At 42.2% G+C, this 24,949-nt stretch overlaps 2 protein-coding genes across 7 annotated transcripts in view; one reads left to right on the top strand and one right to left on the bottom strand.

Moving 5' to 3' along the window:
• The window catches only part of LOC125105151 (aromatase), a 109,988-nt gene that overhangs the window by 60,287 nt on the left and 24,752 nt on the right, over positions 1-24,949 (top strand). For all 6 annotated transcript variants that reach the window (XR_007128819.1, XM_047738318.1, XM_047738319.1 and 3 more), the window contains 2 exons: positions 12,014-12,196; positions 17,978-18,128. Coding sequence is in view for 5 of the 6 variants with exons in the window: in XM_047738318.1 (XP_047594274.1) it covers positions 12,052-12,196; positions 17,978-18,128 (296 nt within the window). In the remaining variant the exon portion in view is untranslated. The remainder of the gene's footprint in view (positions 1-12,013; positions 12,197-17,977; positions 18,129-24,949) is intronic.
• Positions 21,896-22,456, bottom strand: LOC125105152 (proteasome maturation protein). The gene has a single exon (XM_047738320.1). It carries the CDS (start codon positions 22,422-22,424, stop codon positions 21,999-22,001), a length of 426 nt encoding a protein of 141 aa, XP_047594276.1. The 5' UTR covers positions 22,425-22,456; the 3' UTR covers positions 21,896-21,998.

Here is a 24,949-nt window from a genome sequence, read left to right as displayed (position 1 = left end):
TATTCTGCAACTCTGCAATTCTGTTCAGGCCACCTCAGCCTCTCTCACATGATCCCCAATTGCTCCATGACAAAAGGGTCATAGAATCATTGACCTCCAGACCACCCACCAATGGGGCTTATGGTGCAGGGAGGTGTAGTGACTTGCCCCAAAGCACAGATGTCTTTGGTGACCCCCAGGACACCACTCCAGTCCAGAGACTGCTGCTTCTAGCTATTCCTAGGACTGTCCCTTATAGTCTGTTTTTGCTGGACACTGGAGACTAATAATATTTATTGAACTCTTCCCACATGGTAGAGACACTAATAAGGTCTCTTTCTTTATAGTTACCACATCAAGAAACTCTATTTCTCCTTTTTTTCTGATGAAGAAACTGAGGCAGAGCTGTAGCAGTGAACATAAACAGTGATGGGCATCCATCTGAACACAGGAAAACTAATGGCATGGGGAGGGAAGGAGGAACAGCTTTGAGTTTCCCCTGTCAATTCTTTTCTCATTCTCTTAAGCTGCAATGCCTTTCCTTCAATTTGATACCTTGAAAATAATGCTGCTCCTTCAAAGCCTGCTCACTAAACCATAGCCAACCTTCCCACAATAATCAGTTTCTCTTGTCTTCCTAAGGATGGCTGCGGTTAAATTTGTAATTTGACTTACAAGAATGGTAATACAGGTGGCTCTGTATTGTCCAAATTAACTCCTTGAGGGCACAGACCTCATTTTGTTCATTGCTATATTCCTAGAGCCTAGTGCATAAGATGTTGTAGATAACGAAACTTGGGGAGTGAGCACAGTAGTCTGCCTGCATGTGTGTTTTCCCATGAGGTGGGACCTTCCATGGCAGAAGTCCACAGATCTTATGAGCCTTGATGCCTACCAAGGGTTACTTGGACAGTGTCAGTGAGAGACAGTGTCAGTGAGAGGTAGGCCACAGCTGGGATTTCAGGGTTATCAGACATTCTCCTGTTAATGTTTTCTCACTAGTTCCACTGGCTGCTTAATCTACCACCTTATCATTAAGGTTTCACCTATAGATTTAGGGTCCAGGAGAAATGTAAAATTCCCAAAGGAAATTCCACTCACTTACAATCTGAAAATCACACTCTACTGGTCAGTGAAGGTGGTTTTGATGTGGAAAGGGTCTCTGGGATATTGGGAAACTGAGGTGGAAAGTGGAAAAAGGAACTGGCCCCAGAGGTTGTTAATTTGAAGTCTGTGAATGGGCCTCAGGGGGTCCAGAACCCAGAAGTGTGTTCAAAAGCACTGCATGTTGATTCCTGAGTGTGTTTCCCAGACTGCAGTTCTGAAAGTTCTTTCATTTGATTCTCAGAATGGGCCTGGGGATTTAAGGAGAATGAGAAGAGCTACAGCACCCCAGCTTCCCTGACATTCCAGTTTTGCTCTAGATACCTGGGCCTGTGGGCACCCCTGGCTGGCCTAAGGCAATGATACACAAGGAAAAAGAATCAAGGAAGATGAAGAGAGAACCAGGAGGGGAAGCTAAGATAAAGGGTAAGAATTCTGGGGATCAGACACAGAACTAGAAAAGGTCATATGGCCCAATCCCTGTGTTTTAGAGATAAGGAAAGGAGGTCCAGAGGGGTTAAGTAATGTGAGCACTTGGGGTCAGCCAGTGGCTCCCTTGTCAGAGACTGGCCCTGCTCTAGGCCATCTGTGTGGCCTAGTTTGCTCAACAACAGATAAGCTCACAAGGAAAGGCCAGCCGCTGTTATCTGACGGTATGGGTGGTGGCTGTGGGCCACTGCATTGCTGAAACTTGATATATGCAAGCAGAGATAGGATATGGAAAACATTTCCTTGCGGGTGTGTGAGTTTATCATGTTTTAACAACCCAGGCGCCAAAGTTTAACCTGCTAACCATTCATGTCACTGACATTTACTGAGCACTTACTAGGCACAAGGCACTCATGTAGCCTCCATGGGAGCCACAGGGAGGACAGAGATGTGACTGGTAGCCCTGGAGGAACTTATGCTGTGGTAATTACAAAAGACATCCCACTGCAGAGGCAGCTGGGCATTCTATACAGGAGCCAGCTTCGTTAGTGCCCTTAGAAGAGCTTATCACATCCAGGTAGGTAAGCTAAAGCAGGGCCACTTGGGACCTCAGTGTAGTAAATCTTGGATACCAAGGCTGAGGGAGGGCTCTGGATCTTGCCACAAGAAAGAGGTTCTCTCTCTGGGCCTCTCCAGCTGGTGGCATCAGGGCTACCTTAGGCAATCCCACTTGGGGACCTGGCATAGTTGCTCCCAGAGTCCTGAAGTCCCACAATTCCATGTGCCACAGAGAGTCTGAGCCTGAGGATCACCAGCCAACACCACTGGTGCTGGCTCTGGAGGTTTTGCTTTAACCCTTGTCTCCATGTCCTAAGGTAGAGAGAATTGGTTTCCTCAGCCAGGGCTCAGGGAGGCTTGGGAAGCAAACAAGCTCACAGAGCTGGTTAGCCACTGAGACTTGAACTCAGGCCCCCTCTCCAAACCTTCCTGTGATATGTGTCACTTCTACTTTTTCCCTCTTCAGGTTAAAAGCCAAGATTAGGTTGAAAAACTCTGCCACCTGTTCCCTCAGAGACCAGACAACATGTTGGGTCTCGTAAAACTGAACGGCCCATGGTGGGCCTCTGGTTCCACAATACCCACACCCTGTCTAGTGGCCTGAAAAGCTTTTAATGTCAAGACATAGAAGGTTTTGCCAGGGATCTCTGCTAACTATGTTTTAAAACATTGTCTTGGGAGGAGATATCAGATATAGCCCATTGGGAAGACAATGGATTAGGTATCTGAGGGACAAGAGGGTACCCTCAGAGGGGCAAAGAGGAAAGCTAAGGTAACAGAGCAGCCAGGCCTACTGGTAGTTGGCCAGTAAGCTCTTGCAAAGAAAAGAGTATTTCCACAAACATGCACTGAAGTCATGGTACCTCAAAGATGAGGAAGAAAGCCCTAGCCCCACCTGATGCCCAAGAGCTTTGGATCTGCATGCTCATGTGAAATGTGGGTTTTGGCAGCTGTGCAATTATTCAAGAGGGACCCTTACCTTTAACACAATGTCGATAAATCTTCCCTTTGTGTTTGGAGTGCCAGTGGCTCAGGTCTTGCCAGTGGTCCCTAAAGGGGAGTCCAGGCCAACCACACAATGTTTATCCCTCCAGGTGTCTCCTGTTGGTTCTTATTATCTCTCCTACTCCAGAACAAGAAATTCCCAGAGACTCACTTGGAAGCTTGCTGGAAAGAATGAGTAGAATCTGCAGTGTCATGACCCCAGTAGGAAAGCATCATGGAAATCATACCGTAGAATGTGCATGTGGGCAAACTTTTTCCACTCTTAAGGGACCACTGATGAGTGGATCTTTACTTCCCTGGACCTCAGGTGGTTGGTTCATTTTTTAAGAGAGAAAACTGTACTATTGGAAGATCTCAGAGTTTCTTTCCAGCTGTGTTTCCTTGATATAGCAGTTCATGGGCAACTCTGCCTGTCATCCTAGAGACTTGCCATCCTCCCACCAGGTCCTGGCTTAACACCACCTTCCTTGAAACTTGTCTTATGCCTCTCATGTCTGAATATAGCATCTTGCTCAGACAATATCTTTAATAAATGCTTGTTTAATGAAACAATGACTCTTGAGTTATAGAGTGACTTGGCAGTCAAAAGCAAGAGTGTCCCAGAACTAAAGTCAAAGGAGGAAGGGGTTTTTATACCAGGTAAGAGATGGCTAAGAGATGGGAGAGGTGGAAGCAAATCTTTCCTGTGAGGCCTGTAGGGCAGAACCAGCCAAGTTGGGGAGATAGGGAAGGCATGAGGAAGAGCTCCCAGGTAGGATGTCTGTGGGTCAGTGAGGAGTCAGAATGTTGGTGCAGAAAGCCAAGAAATAAGTCTGAATGAGGATGAATTTGGAAGCCTTGCAATCAGCTAGAAGCAAGGAGAGGCTTAGCAAGGAACTGATGTCATGAAAACTGAATTGAAAAGCAGTCTGGCAACAGTGCACAGGATAGACTGAAAGAGAAGGTCTGAGAAGAAGGGTCTCAGGGAGATTGCACCGAGGAGTAAAACCTGAATGAATGTGGAGACTGCAAACCCAGGCAACAGGCTTGTAGTGAGCATATACAAAGTAAAGTCCAGGACACTGTTCTGGGAATGGGATATAATCTTGAAGGAGAAAGACACAGATCTTTGGCTTTGGAGAACTCCCCTCCTAGAAGGAGAAGTAACAAAAGGAAGGAGAGAACTTTTAACGATGAATGTCTCATTTTATTCTGTAAAGGACTTACAGGGAGAACCAAGGTAGCTGGGTTACATTTCTCTGTGAGTGGGGACAAGAGGAGCACACCAGGTATAGTGACGAGAAGGAAAGGAAGGGCAGGCTTGGCACCTGGCCCACAGACCCAGGGTGGAAGGGTCTCCTAGACAGGTTGCCCCCATACTGCAAGGCAGGATTTGGTAGGATCTGGCCTGGCCAGGTGGTACTCCTGCAAGCCTGGGGGCTGCTTCTCCACCCTGCAGAGGGTCAAGGCTGTACCAGGACATCTGGGAACCCCTCCTGGTACTGCAGGGCCCAGAGTGTGTCCTGAACTCAGGGCACCAGGACACCCAGGCTCTGCAGTGTCCCCAGCAGCCTTTGCCCTGCACTGGGACTCTGGGTGTAGGACTGGCATTTCCTCATCCTGAGGTTATGGGGCAGTAAGTGAAGGTGTTAGGATACCTGTGGTTCCACAGAGCACAGAAACACAGATCTGGTTCCTGTTTGGTACCAGGACCCATGTGGGATGCCCAGTGAGTGAAGAGTAGAGACTGCTTGGCAAACAAATGCCCGGAGCCCCAAATACTTGAGATGGCTTTTGAAGGAACATGGCACTTGAGGGCCATGTGTATGTATATGCGTGTTTGGGGGTAGGGGCGGAGGAGGTATTCCTGGCACAGAGGACATCTAAGCATCCCCTATGACGTTCTAGGACTTTCCTACATTCCTATACCACCGCTCAAAGGTGTCTGTTCAACCAACCTGTCTATGCGGCCCATTAGAATGTTCTACTGAAAAGGAAAATCAATCTGCAAGGAAAGAATTTGAAAGGACCTTTCCAGGTGTTGGTATTCAAAGGTCTGATGGGATTGGGAGGGAGACAAACCATAAGTGACTCTTAATCTCACAAAACAAACTGAGGGTTGATGGGGGGAGGGGGTTGGGAGAGGGGGGTGGGGTTATGGATATTGGGGAGGGTATGTACTATGGTGAGTGCTGTGAAGTGTGTAAACCTGGCGATTCGCAGACCTGTACCCCTGGGGATAAAAATATATGTTTATAAAGCTGTAAAAAAAAAGAAAAAAGAAAAAAGAAAGGATGAATACCCAAGTTTTGTAGCAACATGGACGGGACTGGAAGAGATTATGCTGAGTGAAATAAGTCAAGCAGAGAGAGTCAATTATCATATGGTTTCACTTATTTGTGGAGGATAACAAATAGCATGGAGGACAAGGGGAGATGGAGAGGAGAAGGGAGTTGAGGGAAATTGGAAGGGGAGGTGAACCATGAGAGACTATGGACTCTGAAAAACGATCTGAGAATTTTGAAGGGGTGGGGGGTGGGAAGTTGGGGGCACCAGGTGGTGGGTATTGTAGAGGGCACGGATTGCATGGAGCACTGGGTGTGGTGCAAAAATAATGAATACTGTTATGCTGAAAAAATAAAAAAAAAAAGTCAAAGGTCTGAAAAGCTTACTAATTTAAAGGAAGTCATTCTGAATAGCTTACAAATAAACATAAATAGCTTAGAATTGAAAAGTCCCTGAATAATATATATTCATATATAATATTCATATATAATAATATATATCCCTGAATATAATAAATCCCATAATAGGTATTAAAATGGCATGACTGAGAGCATGGGCTCTGCACTGGGTGTTGTATGTAAGTGATGAATCACTAGATTCTACACCTGTTACATTGTATGTTAACCTAACTGGAATGTAAATAAAAACTTGAAAACCAAAAGAGCATGGGCTCCAGGGAGAGACTACATGGACTTTAATCCCAACTCTGCAGTAAATAAGCTGGGTGCCCTACTTATCACACTTCCCATTTCCTCATCTGTAAAATAGCGATCATCTTACTTAACTCAGGATAGTTGTGAGGATGAATGACTTAGTATTTATAAAGCACTTGGAACAATGTCTGACACAGAGTAAATGGTCTGTGAGCATTTAAAAAAAAATTCTCACATTCATCTTGAGGAAGATGAGGAACCAGCAACTGGATGAGGAACCAGGCTTCTAAGCCCTATTAAGCATTTAGACATACAGGCAGTCTTTGCTTTACACAGTAGTACAAGACCATAACAACGACCATAAAAAGTGAAACTGTAAAAATCAAGAGAAAAGGGCTCCTGGGTGGCTCAGTTGGTTAAAAATCTGCTTTTGGCTCAGGTCGTGATTCCAGGGTCCTGGGATTGAGTCCCACATCAGGCTCCCTGCTCAGTGGGAAGTCTGCTTCTCCCTCTCCCTCTGCTGCTCCCTGCTTGTGCTCTCTCTCTGTCAAATAAAATCTTTTGCAGAGAAAACATTTGACAAAGTACAGCATCCTTTCTTGATCAAAACTCTACACAGTATAGGGATAGAGGGTACATACCTCAACATCATCAAAGCCGTCTAGGAAAAACCCATTATCAAAAACCCAAATATCATTCTCAATGGGGAAAAACTGAGAGCTTTTCCCCTCAGGTCAGGAACATGGCAGGGCTGTCCACTATCGCCACTGCTATTCAACATGGTACTAGAAGTCCTAACCTCAGCAATCAGACAACAAAAAGGAATAAAAGGCATCCGAATCAGCAAAGAAGAAGACAAACTCTCACTCTTTGCAGATGAGATGATACTTTATGTGGAAAACCCAAAAGACTCCACCCCAAAAGTGCTAGAACTCATACAGGAATTCAGTGAAGTATCAGGATATAAAATCAATGCACGGAATTCAGTTGCATTTCTACACCCCAACAACAAGGCAGAAGAAAGAGAAATTAAGGAGTTGATCCCATTAACAACTGTACCCAAAACCATGAGATACCTAGGAATAAACCTAACCAAAGGTGCAAAGAATCTATACTCAGAACACTCTAAAGTACTCATGAAAGAAACTGAGGAAGACACAAAGAAATGGAAAAATGTTCCATGCTCATGGATTGGAAGAACAAATATTGGGAAAATGTCTATGCTACCTAGAGCAGTCTACACCTTTAATGAAATCTCTATCAAAATACCGTCAACTTTTTTCAAAGAAATGGAACAAATAATCCTAAAATTTGTATGGAACCAGAAAAGACCCCAAATAGCCAGAAGACTGTTGAAAAAGAAAACCAAAGCTGGTGGCATCACAATTATGGGCTTCAAGCTCTATTACAAAGCTGTAATCATCAAGACAGTATGGTACTGACACAAAAAGACACATAGACCAATGGAACAGAACAGAGAGCCCAGAAATGAGCCCTCAGCTAATCTTCGACAAAGCAGGAAAGAATGTCCAATGGAAAAAAGACAGTCCCTTCAACAAATGGTGTTGGGAAAATTGGACAGCCACATGCAGAAGAATAAAACTGGACCATTTCTTCCACCACACACAAAAACTGACGCAAAGTGGAGGGAAGACCTCAATGTGAGATAGGAATCCATCAAAATCCTTGAGAACACAGACAACAACCTCTCCGACCTCAGCCACAGCAACTTCTTCCTAGAAACATCACCAAAGGCAAGAGAAGTAAGGGCAAAACTGAACTATTGGGACTTCATCAAGATCAAAAGCTTTTGTGCAACAAAGGAAACAGTCAACAAAACCAAAAGAAAAACTGACAGAATGGGCGAAAATATTTGCAAACAACATATCAGATAAAGGACTAGTATCCAAAAAATACATCAAAGTCAACACCCAAGGAACAAATATCCCAATCAAGAAATGGACAGAACACATGAGCAGACATTTCTCCAAAGAAGACCTACAAATGGCCAATAGACACATGAAAAAATGCTCAACATCATTCGGTATCAGGGAAATACAAATGAAAACCACAATGAGATACCACCTCACGCCAGTCAGAATGGCTAAAATTAACAAGTCAGGAAGTGACAGATGTTGGAGAGGATGCGGAGAAAGGGGAACCCTCCTACACTGTTGGTGGGAATGCAAGCTGGTGTAATCACTCTGGAAAACAGTATGGAGATTCCTCAAGAAGTTGAAAATAGAGCTACCCTATGACCTAGCAACTGTACTACTGGGTATTTACCTGAAAGATACAAATGTAGTGATCCAAAGTGGCATGTGCACCCCAATGTTTATAGCAGCAATGTCCACAATAGCCAAACTATGGAAAGAACCCAGATGTCCATCAGTAAATGAATGGATATATGTCTCACATCTTTATCCATTCATTTACTGATGGACATCTGGGTTCTTTCCATATATATATATATATATATATATATATATATATATCCATACACACACACTACATACATACACACAAAATGGAATACAATGCAGCATTCAAAAAATGAAATTTTCCTACTTGCAATGATGTGGATGGAACTAGAGAGTATTACGCTAAGCGAAATAAATCAATCATAGAAAGACATCATATGATTTCACTGATATGAGGAATTTGAGAAACAAGACAGAGGATCATAGGGAAAGGGAGGGAGAAATGAAACAAGATGAAACCAGAGAGGGAGACAAACATTAAGAGACTCAATCTCAGGTGAGGGCTGCTGGAGTGGAGGGGAGTGGAACTGCTGGGGTGGTTGGGTGGGCACTGTGTACTATGGTGAGCACCATGAATCGTGTAAGACTGGTGAATCACAGACCTCTACCCCTGAAACAAATAATACATTATATGTTAATTTTAAAATAAAAATAAATAAAATCTTTTTACAAATCAAGAGAAAAGAACATAAGTGTTCTATGACCTTTTAAATTTTTGTTGAATCATTAAAAACTTTCACACTACAGGTTTTAAGTGTATATGGAAGTGAAAAAAAATAGTAAGACCCAATACATAATACACTAAAAATTTTTTTAAAAGATTTTATTTATTTGAGAGAAAGGAAGAGATAGAGATAGAGCACGAGCAGGAGGAGGAGCAGGAGAGGAGAGAAAGACTCCCCACTCAGTAGGGAGCTCAATGGGACTGGATCCCAGGACTCTGGAATCTTGATCTGAGTGGAAGGCAGAAGCTTAAGCGACCAAGCCATCAAGGAGCCCCTTCACTTACACATTTAACACTGGGTTCAGGTTTCATTAATATCAACAGAAACCTTGAAGGTCCTGGCTGTCATAAAGTCACAGGGAGCTTATTCAGAATGTTGTAAAATTCCACACTGGAAATTCAAAACCTAAAATTCAACCTGTTTCAAAGCAGCTTCTCGTTAACAAAGGAACCAGATGATAACAGACACACTTCTGACTTTTCAGCCTCATCTTATATACATTTAAAAACACCCAAATTGGGGGCACCTGGGTGGCTCAGTGGGTTGAGCCTCTGCCTTCAGCTCAGGTCATGATCTCAGGGTCCTAGGATTGAGCCCCGCATCGGGCTCTCTGCTCGGCGGGCAGCCTCTTCCCCCACCCTCTCTCTGCCTGCCTCTCTGCCTACTTGTGATCTCTGTCTGTCAAATAAATAAAATCTTTAAACAAACAAACCAACAAACAAACCACCCAAATTGCCCAATATACATACAGGCATTTAATGCCTTGCACTTAATAATAAATAATAATAAAATAATAAATAAATAATAATAATTAATAAATAAATAAATAATAATAAATAAAAATAATAAAATAAATAAATAATTATAATATAAATATAAATATATATAAATGTAAATATATATAAATATATATAAATATAAATATAATATAAATATAAATATAATAAAAATAAATAAATAAATAATAATAAATAAAAATAATAAAATAAAAAATAATAAAATGCCCCCAAATTGGGGGCACCTGGGTGGCTCAGCAGGTTAAGCCTCTGCTTTCAGCTCAGGTCATGATCTCAGGGTCCTGGGATTGAGCCCTGCATGGGGCTCTCTGCACAGCAGGGAGCCTGTTGCCCCCCACCCCCACTGCCTGCCTCTCTGTCCACTTGTGATCTCTGTCAAATAAATAAATAAAATATTTTAAAAAATAATTATTTAAATGGTGCAATAATAGAATGAATCAATAGTATGAATCAAGCAAGTGAATAAATTCAACTATATTATGAAATTTCTCTAATTTCCAGAAATGGGTTTTTAACTGGATATTTAAGATCTCATATAGATTGAGGGGTGCCTGGGTAGGTCAGTGGTTTGAGCCTCTGCCTTCGGCTCAGGTCATGATCCCAGAGTCCTGGGATTGAGCCCCACATCAGACTCCCTGCTCAGCGGGGAGCCTGCTTCTCCTTCTCTCTCTGCTGCTAATCCCCCTGCTTGTGTCCCCCACCCACCCCCAGTCAAATAAATTTTAAAAAATAAATAAAATGAGATCTCATATAGATCAGGGGAGAAATGTAACTACGTACTCTTTAAAAATCTGATGAAAGTTCTTTCCTTCTAAAAGTTCAGGTGAGGAGATACAACACTTCATGTAGCATTTCAGGGAGTTCACAGAACATAATCCAATCAGAAGATGTGGTTAAGAATCTACAACTAGGGGCTGCCTGGGTGGCTCGGTGGGTTAAGCCTCTGCCTTCAGCTCAGGTCCTGATCTCGGGGTTCTGGGATCGAGTCCCACATCGGGCTCTCTGCTAGGCAGGGAGCCTGCTTCCTCCAATCTCTCTCTCTCTCTCTACTTGTGATCTCTCTCTCTGTCAAATAAATAAAATCTTTAAAAAAAAAAAAGAATCTAGAACTATTCCTAGATAAAATCCTGCCAAAAACTGTTTCAGAGCCATTACAAGTCCTGCAAACTCAGGTCACTTTCCAAGGGAGGGTAATCCTCAGAGCAGTCATGGGCCATCAGAACCACACTGAATGGTGGCTCTTGCCTTGTTATGCAAGTTTATTCAGTCTAGGTTCTTCAACAAACCACTATCCCTGAAGCTCTCCTCTGTGAGTATTGGTCTTAGAAAACCCTACTGAAGAGACAGACTCAACATTACATTAATGAGAAACACAACAGAACCAGCCAAATCAAATTGAAAGTTACCTTGCATAGGAGGTTAGCTGCTGTGGGCAAAGCACAAGTGGGACCTGAGCCTATTGCGGGCAGCATTCTACTCTTTCTGTCCTTCTTTTCTCCATCCTCTCCATTTCTTCTCTTTCTCCTCTTCCTTGATTCTCCCTCTCTTATTCTTCTCTCCTGCTGTCTCTGACATTGGCCCACATGGACACTGTTTCACCCAGCCTGTGGTGTAAGAGATTTTAAGCCTTATTAAAGCCAATAGAGAAAGATCATCCTGAGTCACACTGAATTCAAGAAACAACCCAACAGGAGGCACTGAGGATACCTCGACAATGCCCAAGCAACAATTCTTGCTAGGGAAGCTCACTCTTAGCGGGGAGGAATTTTGAGCAAGGAAGGGGGTTAGAGGTTTTTTAAAAAAATGATTTGATGTCAAGAGAAAAAGATTGCGTAAGCAGTATCTATTAATGAAGTCACAGAATGGCTCTACCTCTGGAACGAGCTTCATTTTCTTATATTTTGGTAAGAAATTTGATTCTCAATTGGGAATTCAGCCACTCTATCCACTCAAGGGCAAGATGATAAGGTTCTATCAAACCAAGTGTCTAAACAAACCTGAGACTCTACCAAGGTCAGAAATGCTGCACTTGAAGCCAAAAGATCTCTCTGTGGCTTGTTTTGACTTGTAACCACAAGTTTATCTTGTCTGGGTGTCCAATCACTTTATAAAACAAATGCTGATTTCTGCACTACAGCATCCTCTGAAGAAGCAACGGGAGTCCTGGATGTAACCTTTCAGGGATTCTCTAATTTTTTTTTTTTTTTTTTTTTTTTGCGCTTCTCTGATTTCCACAGGACTTTAAGTTTTTTCTCCTGAGATCCAGGAACAAAGGATGGTTTGGGAAATGCTGAACCCAATGCATTATAACATCACCAGCATGATGCCCGAAGTCATGCCTGTGGCCACCATGCTGATGCTGTTGCTCACTGGCTTTCTTCTTTTGGTTTGGAATTATGAAGACACATCCTCAATACCAGGTGAGTCAGTCATTTAGTTCTGTAACTAAGGAGATTGTTTACTTGGGGCTCTCGGTCCATGAGGGTAAGGAAAATTTTACAAAAGGACAAAAACAAACATGGGGAAATGGCAGAAGCCCATGGCAATGTTAGCAAATAAAAACTCAGGTGAAAAATTTTACACCAATTACCTGCACTTTTCAAATGAAAGCATTTGAAAAAAAAAAATCTTAGATAATCCCTTCCAGTCTGTGCTTTGCTTTGGTAAAGGAGACTTGGCAGAAGTATCCTTTCAAGTAAGTTTGAAAAAAAAAGATGGAAAAAAAAAAAAAAAGTAAGTTTGAGATGGGGTGAAGCAAGGTAAACCAGGAATTTTTTTTAAAATTCAAACTCATTCCAGTGTTGCTCTGGAGGTGAAAATGTCTCTGGAATGCCTTCTTTTTTTAAAGATTTTATTTTTAAGTAATCTCTACATCCAGTGTAGGGCTTGAGCTCACAACCTAGAGATCAAGAGTCATGTGCTCCTCTGACCAGCCAGGCTCCTCTGAGCCAGCCAGGCTCACCTGGAATGCTTCTTATACCCCTCTCCTTCTCCCTCCTGCTTTGCCTCATCCATGTGCTCTGCCCTCTTCCTTTTTTGAACTTATTTCCTCTCTTCATCCCACTCTTTCTTTCTCCTTCATCCCACATTTCCTCTTAGTCTTGGGGGTAGGTGTGATGGTGGTGCCACCATAAGAGTTGGCTGGGTCCTGGGCAATGGAAGAAAAATAGGGACCACTATGGTTCCCTTAGAACATCATACCCTGAAAGAATCATCAACAAGATCTGTGGATAACCAAACATAGGGTGTCATATAATTATGCAGATAACTCCAAAAAAACTGCTACCACTCCACACTATCAGATTAATTCAGAGTTATCAGAACTATTCAAATATTTCTCTGGTGTTCAGTGAAAATTGTTCAGGGCAGGCATCAATCCCCAGTCTCATGAGATAACCAATAAGGCTTTACTTCAAGAGCATAGTCATTACGCACTTCCAAGTGCAGTGGGCCTCATCACAGAGCAACTAAATGTAGGAATGTGAAGCTGATGCCAAGTGCCCCATGTCTGGTTCTTCCAAATCTTTCCAGAGAACTGTGTGTCCTGTTGATCTGATTTAGCCTGGTGTTGTAGGGGGCTTTCATGCCCACTTAAACAGAGCACTCAGTTAATGCTGTTCTCTGCTCCCTGAGGGTTCTGAAGGAAGACTCTTTCATGGTCTTTAACTTGAGCTCCTTCCCACAACAGCCCCTTCCTCACTGGACTTCTCCCACAGAGGGCTCCCAGGTCAGGATCTGTGAACGATAGGTGAGGTGGAGAGTATTTTTTAGCAAGTCCCCCCAGACATTTATGTTGCAAGTGTTAGAAGTCGTCCCTGGATCTTTGAAAAAGGAGGTCAGGCTATGGGGGGCAAGCACAAGAACCGGCACCCCTGGAGCTTTAGATCAGGAGCCTACGTGACAGCTCAGTGTGTCTACCATTCCTGCGCTGGGGACATCATGCTGTCATACACTAATTGTACTATGGTTCTCCGCCATGTCTGGAGCAGGGCCTGCATGTTGATATTAAAAAAAATCTGGGATGCCTGGGTGGCTCAGCTGCTTGAGGGTCTGACTCTTGATTTTAACTCAGTTCATGACCTCGGGGTCATGAGATAGAGCCCACCTGGCCCGCACTGGGCACCATGCTAGGCTTGGAGCCTGCTTAAGATTCTCTCTCTCCTTCTCCCTCTGTACCACGACCCCCAGCTAAAAAATAAATAAATAAAATAAAAATTTAAAAAACCTTCCCAAGTGATTTTTTCATTAGCAGTCAGAATTGAGAGCCATAGATATAAGCCCAACCCCTTCACTTGACAGAAGGGGAAACTGAGCCCCAGAGAAGTGAACGGCCTTACCCAAACAAACAATTATGAGAAATAAACCACTGAGTTCAAACCCTTCAGTGAGGGGTTAAAGCCCCAAAAAAGAAAATGGCTTGTCAGCATCTCAGCTTGAAAGGAAGTGGGAGTTGAGGGGCAGGGGGGTAACCAGGAATTCCTAAATTTCAGCTTAGTGATCATTTTGCTAGCCGGGAATCTTCTAGTCCCATGCTTTCCCTCCGGAAATGTGAGCTCTGGTCAGAATCCACTCATGACACAGACTAATGTCCCATGGTGCCCAGCGGGGGAAGGAAAAGTGGGAAAATTGGCTTTGTTGGGGTGGTTCTTCCTGAACTCCTTTTGGTAGTTTCCTCAAATCACTGGTTCTCTGGGTTCTTGGTTTTACAGGTTTGGGGGAAGCTTAGGGTCAGGGAAAGTCAAGGGGATTAAGAAGGTGTAATAATTTAAAAACACTTAAGTTAGTTACAATTTACAAAGCAGTTTCACATTCATTTTTCTCTTGTGATCCTCATAGCACTCTGGTGAGGTAGGTGTGTTTATGCCTATTTTGCAGATGAAGAAACAGATTAAAGAGGGTCAATGGTGCGTAGCTAGTAAGCGATGAAACTGGAACTCAGAGCTAAGTCTCTTGAGCCATCCCTGAACCTGCATCTGGGTCCACTTCCCCAGAGCCTCTCTCTGCCCTGGGCACCATGTCCCCAGAGGATGGCACTGGGAAAAAGACATGGCCACACATTTCCCTTTCTCCCACTAAGAAAAGACTTCACAGAGAAGTGCACAAATAAATATGTCGCCACAACACAAGACAAGAAACAGGGTGTTAGCATCCCAGAAACTTCTCTTGGGCCTCCTCTCTCACTTCCAGAGATAAACATTCTTCTGTCTTGTGATAATCACTCCCTTGCTTTTTATAATTTTGCCACCTAATCTCATATCCCCAAATAATACAGATTAATTTTGCCTGTTACTTTTAACTGTTTTAGCAATTAAGTCCTATGTTACTTCTATATTCTTCTTTTGCTCAGTATCGTGTTTGGAAACTTCACCCACATTGTGACATGCCACTATAGCTCGCATGGTATGCAGTAGCACACACATCTCATGGTTTAGTTACTGATGATACTGTTGGTGCACATTTGGGTGGCTCCAGTTTGAGACTATTCTGAGCAGTGCTGCTATGGACCTTCCCATGCACAGGTTTTTCTGGGACGTACATATGGCCTGGAATGCAACACCTTCTGCATTAGGACAGTGGGTGAGAAGTCCCAGCTGTTGGCTTCCGGGAGGCTATTTCTGCACAAACACGCAGTGTAGTATTCATTGCTCTTCTTTGGGTATGGAAGAGCCTACCGAAATCACTACTGGCCTAGATCAGCCTTCCCAAATCCGACAGGCAGAGAGCAGCTTAAGGTGATTGCAAACAAAGTATTTCCTAAATATCGTACCAAAGTCTCTCCCCTCCTAGAACAGTCTTTTCTCAGATGGAGGATTTAAGATATACGTGTAAATGAAAGGGTCACACTGTGTTATAATAATTCAATATTGTACTTTCTCCTCACATACTCTCCTCTCCTGGCCAGGACTCTGATGGGAACCTAGTTATGCATATCGCTCATCTCTGGCCTCTGACTTGTAGCTAGGGTCTTTACCTAGCAGAGTCTCAGTAAGTGTTTGTTGGATGACTTAAGCTGACACGTGACTGATCACTAGGGACCCCAGACTCAGATTCTCCTCTGGTTAGAATATTCAGGTTTTCAACCTGAGCAAAGCTCATTATCATCTCCCTTTTTCAGTGGATAGAGATCTGCACTGTCATATTTTAAACTTGAATGGTGGTTCCCTAATATTAAAACTATCTACATGGCACCTAACCGATTATAAAAAGGAAGAATGCAGCTTTTCATTTGTATGTCTTTGTACCTCGTGGGCCTAGCATATTAAGTAAGTAAATGTTTGTTGAATGAATCTATTTTCAAATAGCCAGATGTCTGACCTCCTGTGGACTAAATGTACATGACACAACAATATTTTTCCATTTTATCAAAATGTAAATACTACCTAAAATACTCTAAATGAGGATGACACTTAAAACTTCATCCTTTACATTATACACCCATTTCTAATTAATTTAAAAAATTCACCAGGGAACACTTATTACACATCTACAATGTTTCAAGCTGTAAACCCCAGCAGAGTAGTTTATTGTTACGTACATTTTAGTTGATTAGAGATCTATATATCTGATGACCTTTAAGGAAATACATATTCAAATTTGCTTTTTTCAATCTTTTAAAGAACTTAATGAAATTATTTAATATAAAGTCAGTCAACTTCTTATAATACAGTATTATCAAAATAATCAGAAGATTAAGAAGAACTCTTTGAAAATGTTTTGATTCTATAGATACTACCAAAGACCTTCACTTCAAAGATTTTATTTATTTGTCAGAGAGAAAGAGAGAGAGTGAGCACAAGCAGGGGGAGCAGCAGGCAGAAGGAGAAACAAACTCCCTGCTGAGCAAGGAGCCTGATGCTGAACTCAATCCCAGGACACTGGGATCATGACCTGAGCTGAAGGCAGACACTTAACGACTGAGCCACCCAGGCGTCCTAAAAGACCTTCACTCTAAAGAAAAAAACCTGACAGTCTTATCCCCATTAATCCAGCGATTGCAAAAGACTAAATCGTATTTGCCAAATTTGGGAATTAAGATCTAATTTAGATAATTTAAGCAGAATTAAGATCTAATTTAGATAATTTAAGCAGAAGCTTAGATTATCCAGATTTATTTACACAGTGCTTGCCCCTGGAATGAGAATACTGTCTCAAACCATTGTGCATGTTGGTTCCCTATTTTACTACTGGAATGGAATTAAAGGAGAAAGATTTTTGATGTAGAAAAGCTACTATTCCCAGGAAAACTCCTAAAACCATTCCAAGAAGTTTCTGTCTAACTTTTTACTGCCACCAGTAAAATCAAGCTAGCAAGTTTGTTCTCTGGTCTAAGCAATAGCAAATTTCTCCATTTTTAATGTAAGCAAGGACATGAACAGTCACTTCTCTTGAGTAAAACCACATCACTGGACCAAATTCTAGTCCAGACTCTAATTGGACTCATTGACTAATTCCTCAATGCTTAGCTGTATTATTTGCATAATGAAATTTAGCTTAGGATTCTTCTCTCAAACGGAATCCTTTTTGAAGGAAAAAAAAATGAATTGTTAAAAAAAAATGAATGGTTAAAAAGTTTACACCAAAACTACAATCTAATTTTAACCCACCCATTCCATCAGCTGGGCATTCAAATCGAAAGTTTTCAGACAAAACTAGACAGCCAAACAGATCGGTCAGCTTGTCGCATATCCTGGTCTCCGTGCTTGGAACTAGATGGACTGACTGACTTGTATTTAAAACTCACTGACAGGGGTGCCTGGGTGGCTCAGTGGGTTAAGCCGCTGCCTTCGGCTCAGGTCATGATCTCGGAGTCCTGGGATCGAGCCCCGCATTGGGCTCTCTGCTCTCTCGGGGAGCCTGCTTCCTCCTCTCTCTCTGCCTGCCTCTCTGCCTGCTTGTGATCTCTCTGTCAAAACAAAACAAAACAAAACTCACTGACATTGTTTAACATGGCAAGAAAATAGCAGACCCCTACCCTGGTTCATTCAGATCAAAATGATGGAGACCAAATGGAACTACTGTGGTATGGACACTGAACTACTCTTTTTTCATGTTAAGCTTGTTTGTTTAGTGATTCACAGATATACACTGGAAGATATCAAAGACCTTTCAGATATAAAAGAACACAAGCAGAAATAACATAAAGCGGTTGCTCTTTTTTGGTGTCTGCTAAAATGCTGACTGTGGTCTGATGACTCTTCTAGGTCCTGGCTATTGTATGGGGATTGGGCCCCTCATTTCCCACTGCAGGTTCCTGTGGATGGGCATCGGCAGTGCCTGCAACTACTACAACAAGATGTATGGAGAGTTCATGAGAGTCTGGATATGTGGAGAGGAAACACTCATTATTAGCAAGTGAGTCTGTTATAATCAGAGACAAATTTTTAAAACCAAGGCTGTGTTTTTCCTATTAAGTAACAAACAAACTTATTTTGATATCTTGACGCTTTCGTTGCTAAGGCTGTGTTTTTACTTCCCAGGTAAAAAAAAAAAAAAATCTAATCCTATATAGAAGTGGAATGCTTGAGTTTTGCCTAAACCCAAAGGTACACAGATAAAGAACTCTGGAAAGCTGGGAAACTATTTGAAATTTCTCTGAGGAGTGAATGGAAACTTAGAATCCAAAGGATTTGAGTTTGACAAGACATACTTTAGGGAGAGGCATTATCTTTTCTGCTTTCCTAAGATTTTGGTCTAATTGCTGTAAGCAAGCAGTTAAAACAAAATAAAACCAATAAATAAAACCTCGAGAGAAAGGAATCTGCATCAATTTGCTAATGTGCTTCTCATGGCAGTCTCTGGAGCACCTCTAGAAGGGGAAACAGTAGAAAAAGATGTCTTTTTTTTTTTTTTTAATTTATTTGACAAAGATCGCAAGTTGGCAGGCAGGCGGGGGGGGGGGGGAAGCAGGCTCCCCGCTGAGCAGAGAGCCCGACATGGGGCTTGATCCCAGGACCCTGGGATCATGACCTGAGCCGAAGGCAGAGGCCTTAACCCACTGAGCCACCCAGATGCCCTGGAAAAAGATGTCATTCTTATGCTCCTATTCTATTTATGACTGTTGTCCAGTGTCTCAGCTGAGTGACCTTAAATAAATCAGGAATATTTCCTATTTTTAAAAAATGATTTGTTATATTTTCTGGATAAATTTAGCAGATTGAATTCATCCGGGGTTAATCAAATAGGCATTGACTGTAGAGATCTAGCTTTGTGAAATACTAGTTTTCTTATTTACTGATCATAGAAAATAGAGAGCACATTTCACTAGACTTTCAGCTATCTTCACTGGATATTTCACAATGTTATACTCCAACACTGTGTCATTGATAAGTTTTTATATTCCCTTACAGTAAAACTAGGGTTTTACTGATCCATTAGAATTTTTGTCCAGATATATAAACTGTTACTCAGAAGTAAGTGAAGCATTTCTGGAAACTACAGTGATTTCTTTCAAGCCAAGACTACATGCATTATTTCATAAAATACCATGGTAATCTCAAAGGTCAATTCTTTGAACCCAATAACACAGAAGGGAGTGGGGAACAATAATTATTGTTGGGTTTACTTCTCTGGGCTACTCTGGTCAGCCAGGATTTAGGTTTTAGAAATTAATACTTTACATTAGCAATGGCTACAGTCTTGAAATGTCTCAAAATGTCCTCAAAATGTCTCAAAATGTCCTGGACTGATGACACAAGGGCTTCGGGGCTTGGGATGTTTGGCCCTGTTCTTTCATCCACCGGCATAGCTAGTTGGCTTCCAGCCCTTCTCAGCAGACAGGTGAAGTGACCCGCAGGGTATTTAACCTACAGCTCAGGACGTAAAGCAGTGGTTCTCACCCAGGCTGCACATTAAAGTCACCCAGGGAGCTTTTAAACATCCCAATGCCCAGGGCACACCCCAGCTTTCAGAATCTCTGGGGGGGGGGGGTGGAACCTGGGCAGCAGGTATTTGTAGAGCTCCCCAAGTAATGCCAATGTGCTGCAGAGCCTGAGGCAGGAGAACAGGTAAGCAGCTGCTAGGACCGGGGGACCTTGCCTTGGGGTTGGGCAGCAGCTAAGCAGGGTTGGAGTGCTTTCCTCTGATCAACTTACCCTTCAGTCTAGCTTGAGTGGTGGTAGTATAAGATAAGAACTGGAGTGAAGAATGGGACAAAGGACCAGAGGACCAGAACACATACTACACATTTGGATCACAAGATCCAATCCTGGAAGCCCAAAGCCATTCCTGAAGTAGGATCCTTCAGTGACAGTGCAGGGTGGCATCAGACTGCTCTCCTGTCTTCATTAAGAAAGTCACCTTAGCGACCCTGACCAATTCAGATGCTGATTCATGCTCTAGATGAGTACACAACCCATCCCGCCCTTCCCCCAGCTCTCCCAGTTCTCTCCTCATCCTGTCCTCACAGGCTCTTCACTGGTTGGAGTCTTTGTGTTCTCCTTAATTGCCTCTGAGCCACTCAATTTTGTTATTAAGGGCTGAGCTCCCCGCGGGAATAGGACATGTTTGTCCCCATCTCCTCCCCTTGCCTGTTCTTCAGGTCCCTTCCAGAACTACCCGTGCCTCTTGAAAATACCCCACTGGACCTCAGAAAGCTTTTTATTTTTAGTTGAATAGTTTGCCAAGTTTTTTCTTTTGAAAAGTTTAAGATCTGCAGTCATTACAACTGAGTAGAGATTATGGTCCAACTTTCCCTACCAGCATCATCCCAAAGTGGTGGGGGCTGCAGAACTTCACAGGCAGGGGACGGAGGGGGGTTGGGAGGGTGGGGCAGGAAGGTCAGGCTAGAGTGCTGCCAGGATGTTTCCTGAGCAGCTGGGAGTTTTGGGAAAAAGTTCATCTCATCATCAGTAGATGAGGCAGGTGAGCTCTTAAGGGTCTACAGATACTGTACATGACACTGTGTGTTGTGTGTATATACTAGTTTTAGTAACGAATAAAAAAAAAAGACTATAGGTAGCATCCATTAAGGAGAGTTAGCAATTAACGTGCTAATTAGGGTTATTTTTGCATACTTGTTAGTAATTAACATACTAATTAGGATTATATTTGTATATCTGTTTTAATCATGTGTACATTTATAGGGAATGCATTCATGTATTCTTTCAACATACATTTATTGAGAATTTACTATATATTAAGCACTGGATGATCCTAACATATAATTATTATTGGCTCCCATTCACTAAATAAATATTTATTGAGAACTTAACTATGTACATGGGGTGTCATGAGCAGATCAGTCAAATATCCTTACTCTCGTGGAGAAGTATATTGTTGTGTTGTTAATATACCAACAACAGATGAGTAAAACATATAGTATAGGAGTAGAGTGACCTAATGTCTTGGTATGCCTGGGACTAGGGGGTTTCACAGGATGTGGGACTTTTTTTTTTTTTTAAGATTTATTTATTTATTTGACAGAGAGAGAGAGAGAGATCACAAGTAGGCAGAGAGGCAGGCAGAGAGAGAGAGGGGAGCAGGCTCCCTGCTGAGCAGAGAGCCCGATGCGGGGCTCGATCCCAAGACCCTGAGATCATGACCTGAGCCGAAGGCAGAGGCTTAACCCACTGAGCCACCCAGGTGGGATGGATGTGGGACTTTTTAATCACTGGTTACTTTAATTTTTCACTTTAAAGATAAGACCTAAATCAAAACCTTTGAACTTATTATACTTTTCAACCTGAAAAAACCAAAGAATAGCTACAATTCTAGAAGAGCAACAATAAATCCAATATTATTCTTATGAGTATCAATAGGCTATACTGAAACAAGGTGAAATATAAATATCTTACTTTGTACTTAATTTGAAGTGTTGCCACTGAAATCAATTACAGATGTTTATTCTGAAAGATGCTACTATGAAGGTTGCAGACTCAAATGCTGATAATGGTTATTCAAAATTAAATTTATGGAACACCCAGAAAACAGGCTGCATTGGAACCTGTAGACAGTTTTAAAATACTCTTTACCAACAATTTTTTTTAAAGACACAGAAGGCTGTTGTTTTCTATAATTGGGAGTTTTAAAATCATCTCCCTTTAGTGTTTTCCATTGTCACATGGCCATAAACCAAAGACCCAAATAATTTCAAATGATCACAGATAATATTTAGGCAAAAATTCTCATGTGTCAGTATTTTTAATGTTGTGTACATCAAGTTATAGTAAAAAGATGACTATAAACAACATGCAGCCCCTCTATTTTCATGAACAGCACAACAGATTACAATAAACCGAGTTTATATTCCACCATCAAGTGTGGTTCTCCCATTAGTTCACTTTGTGACGGGTCATTAAGAATATCTTCAAATCCAATAGTTTCATCATTACCCCTCAAAATATCCAGCGAAAGGTTTGAGCTTGGAAGAAATGGAAGACGCTGAACCTGCTGCACTGCCTTGAATTCCATTTGCAATTTTAGTGGAGCAAACAGACCCTGGATGTTTCTTAGTGTAGAAAAATTCATTTTATCTTGGTTGAGCTGAAAATTTTTTTCTGATAATTCAAGAGGATGACTGGGCAAAAGTTCATTTTTCACACAAGGTAGGCCTTTTCGAAGAAGATCATGACTTTCAAAAGGTCCACTTGCTGAAAGTTCAGTAACCGGAATACTGTCCTTTAACTGAGATCCAAGTCCTCTGGCATTCATCTTCACTTGCTCTGTGAACAGCCTCTCAGCCCTGTTCGGATGTGGGACTTTTAATGCTAAAACTGGGACAGTCCCAAGCAAACCAAGGTGGTTGCTCATCAGGTAGATATGAGCTATATAGGAGACTAAAGTGGGGAGGACCAGTTGCAGGCAGTTAAGAATGGCCTCACTGAGAAGATAGCATTTGAATAAAGACCTAAAGGAAGTGAGGGAGTGAGTCATGCAGAGATGTAGAGGAAAAGCATTCTGGATGAAAGGAAGAACAAGTGCAAAGTCACTGAGGTGGGAGGCTGTCTGAAATATTCAAGGAACACCAAGGATACCAGTGTGGCTACAGGAAGAATAGTGGTGATGACATTAGAGAGGTATTAAGATATCCAGTCATGCTGGGCCTTGTTGGCCGTTGTAACAACTCTGAATTTTATCCTGCATGAGATGGGAAGCCTTTGAAGAGTTTGAGCAGAAGAGTGACATATCTGACTCATTCATGTTTCAGCACATTCCTGTCTTCTCTACCCACATTTTACTTCCATTCTACCTACATTCTTTAAGAATAGGTGCTAAAGGAACAAGGATGAATGTACGGAGAGCAGTTATGCAAGAGAGGGTAGCTGGTCCACGTCAGCACAGTAGAAGTGATAAGATGAGAGGTGAAATTCTAGGCATATTTTGAGGGCAAAGCCAGTAAGGTGTTAAGAGATTGGAAGTTGGGTGTAAGAATCAAGGTGACAGCATAATTTCTGCCTCTAGTACCTAGAAAAATGCAGGTATCATTACCTCAGATAAGTGGAGCAAGTGTGGGATGGGGAGAAATCAGGATTCCATTTGGGATATTTTGACTTGACATGCCGAGTAGACAGCTGAGTGGGATGTTGTAAAGGAAGGTTTGTGTCTTCAGACCACCCCCCTCCCATCTCACAACCATAATCAGAAACTAGAAAAGGAGGCTGAGAAGGACAGCCAAAGAAGGGAAAACCAGAAGCATGCACAGGTCTGAAAGCCAGGTGATGAATGCAAATCAGAAGGGATGGAATTGTCAACCATGCCAGAGAGTGCCTGGTGAATAGGAGATTTGAGTGTTGCATTTAGCAAAAGGGAGGTCATGGGTGAAAAGAGCAGTTTCAATGGAGTGCTGGGGCCAAAAGTAGGACTATAGTACAGAAAGAGGGGAAAGAATTACAGACAGCAGATGTAGACAGCTGTTCCAAGGAGTTTGTCTTAAGGCAGCAGAGAAATGGGACAAAGAAATAGAAAGGATGTATGGTCAAAGGAGCCTTTGTTAAGATAGGAGAATTTACAACGTGTGTGTTGAGATGGCAATAATGGATTACAAAGCAAAATTGTTGATGGAAGAGAAAGGGGTGTGCTAGGTGAGATGGCAAGGGGGTCCAAGTGACGAGTAGAGTTGGTCTTGAATAGGGACATGGAAGTTCACCCACAGTAAGTTTGGGAAATCTGAAAATATGAGCACAGATCCTAATAGTTGGAGCTTGCAGAGATTCTAGTTTCTTCTTTTTCTTCAGTAAAATAGGAAATAGTCTTTAGCTGAGACTGAGGAAGTAGAGTATTTGAGGAGCAAGAAGTCGGGCTGTAATAGTCATCTAGAACAGTGACAGTGAAGGGACTTGAGGAAATGGAGAATTGCCAGCTGTGCTAAGGGTCCGCTTGAATTTAACTGGGACCTGTGTGTGTGTGTGTGTGTGTACATGTGCATGTGCGGTTTTTACCCCAGGCACATTCAGCTGTCAGGGGTAAGCACAGAGTAAGCTAAGAGTTGGATTTAGCCAGGGGTGAGTTTTTACCAGGCAACTATAACAAAGTAAGGAGAGGGTCAAGGGAGTTGAGAATGCATGGGAAGAGAGTGATTTTAATGATTGACAATAAAATATTTTTCCAATTTTTTATTAAGAAAATGTTCAAATGAATAGGAAAGCTGAAAGAGCAGTTCTCTCATTCCCTGCCCCACGTGACATTGACCTTCTCAAGAGACCAAGTCAATTGTCTTATGGGATGTTCTGCATTTCCAAATTTCTCTCATTACATTATGGTGTCACTTAACATACTCCCCTATTCCCTGTATTTCTTATAAACTGAAAATTATGGCTTAAGACTCAGTTTCATTCAGGTTAAACACTTTTGTAACGATACCTCCTTGGCAATATTGGGCACTTCATACTGCATCCCATCAAGATTCAAGAAAATGTTGTCCCACTATCAGGGATGTTAAATGTGATCACTGGGTAGGGTAGTTACAGGCAGATCTCTCTATTATAAAAATTGTTTTTCTCTTGCATGATTCCACTATTTAAGCTGGATAAGTGAGACTATTAGAGGGGCAAAGGACAGGGGAAAGGCAATGGGATCAACAGACTGTAAGTCTCAAGCACAAAACAGGTCTACACAGGCAAGTGTTTTTAACTGTTTGGTACCAATTATTCCATTAGTTTCTCTTCCATATGTTCAGTACTCATCATTCCTGAACCTGGCCACAGAGGCTTGAGCGTGAGTCCTTTTTTTTTTTTAAG

Source organism: Lutra lutra, chromosome 7 (assembly GCF_902655055.1).
Source record: "Lutra lutra chromosome 7, mLutLut1.2, whole genome shotgun sequence".
In the NCBI taxonomy this organism is placed as follows: domain Eukaryota; kingdom Metazoa; phylum Chordata; class Mammalia; order Carnivora; family Mustelidae; genus Lutra; species Lutra lutra.
The sequence above is the reverse complement of the archived record's forward strand: the minus strand, read 5'-3'. Positions and strand labels throughout refer to the sequence as shown.

What these genes read in the sequence shown, in the direction of transcription:
- LOC125105152 (XM_047738320.1), bottom strand. Translation starts at nt 22,424, where the DNA reads ATGAATGCCAGAGGACTTGGATCTCAGTTAAAGGACAGTATTCCGGTT.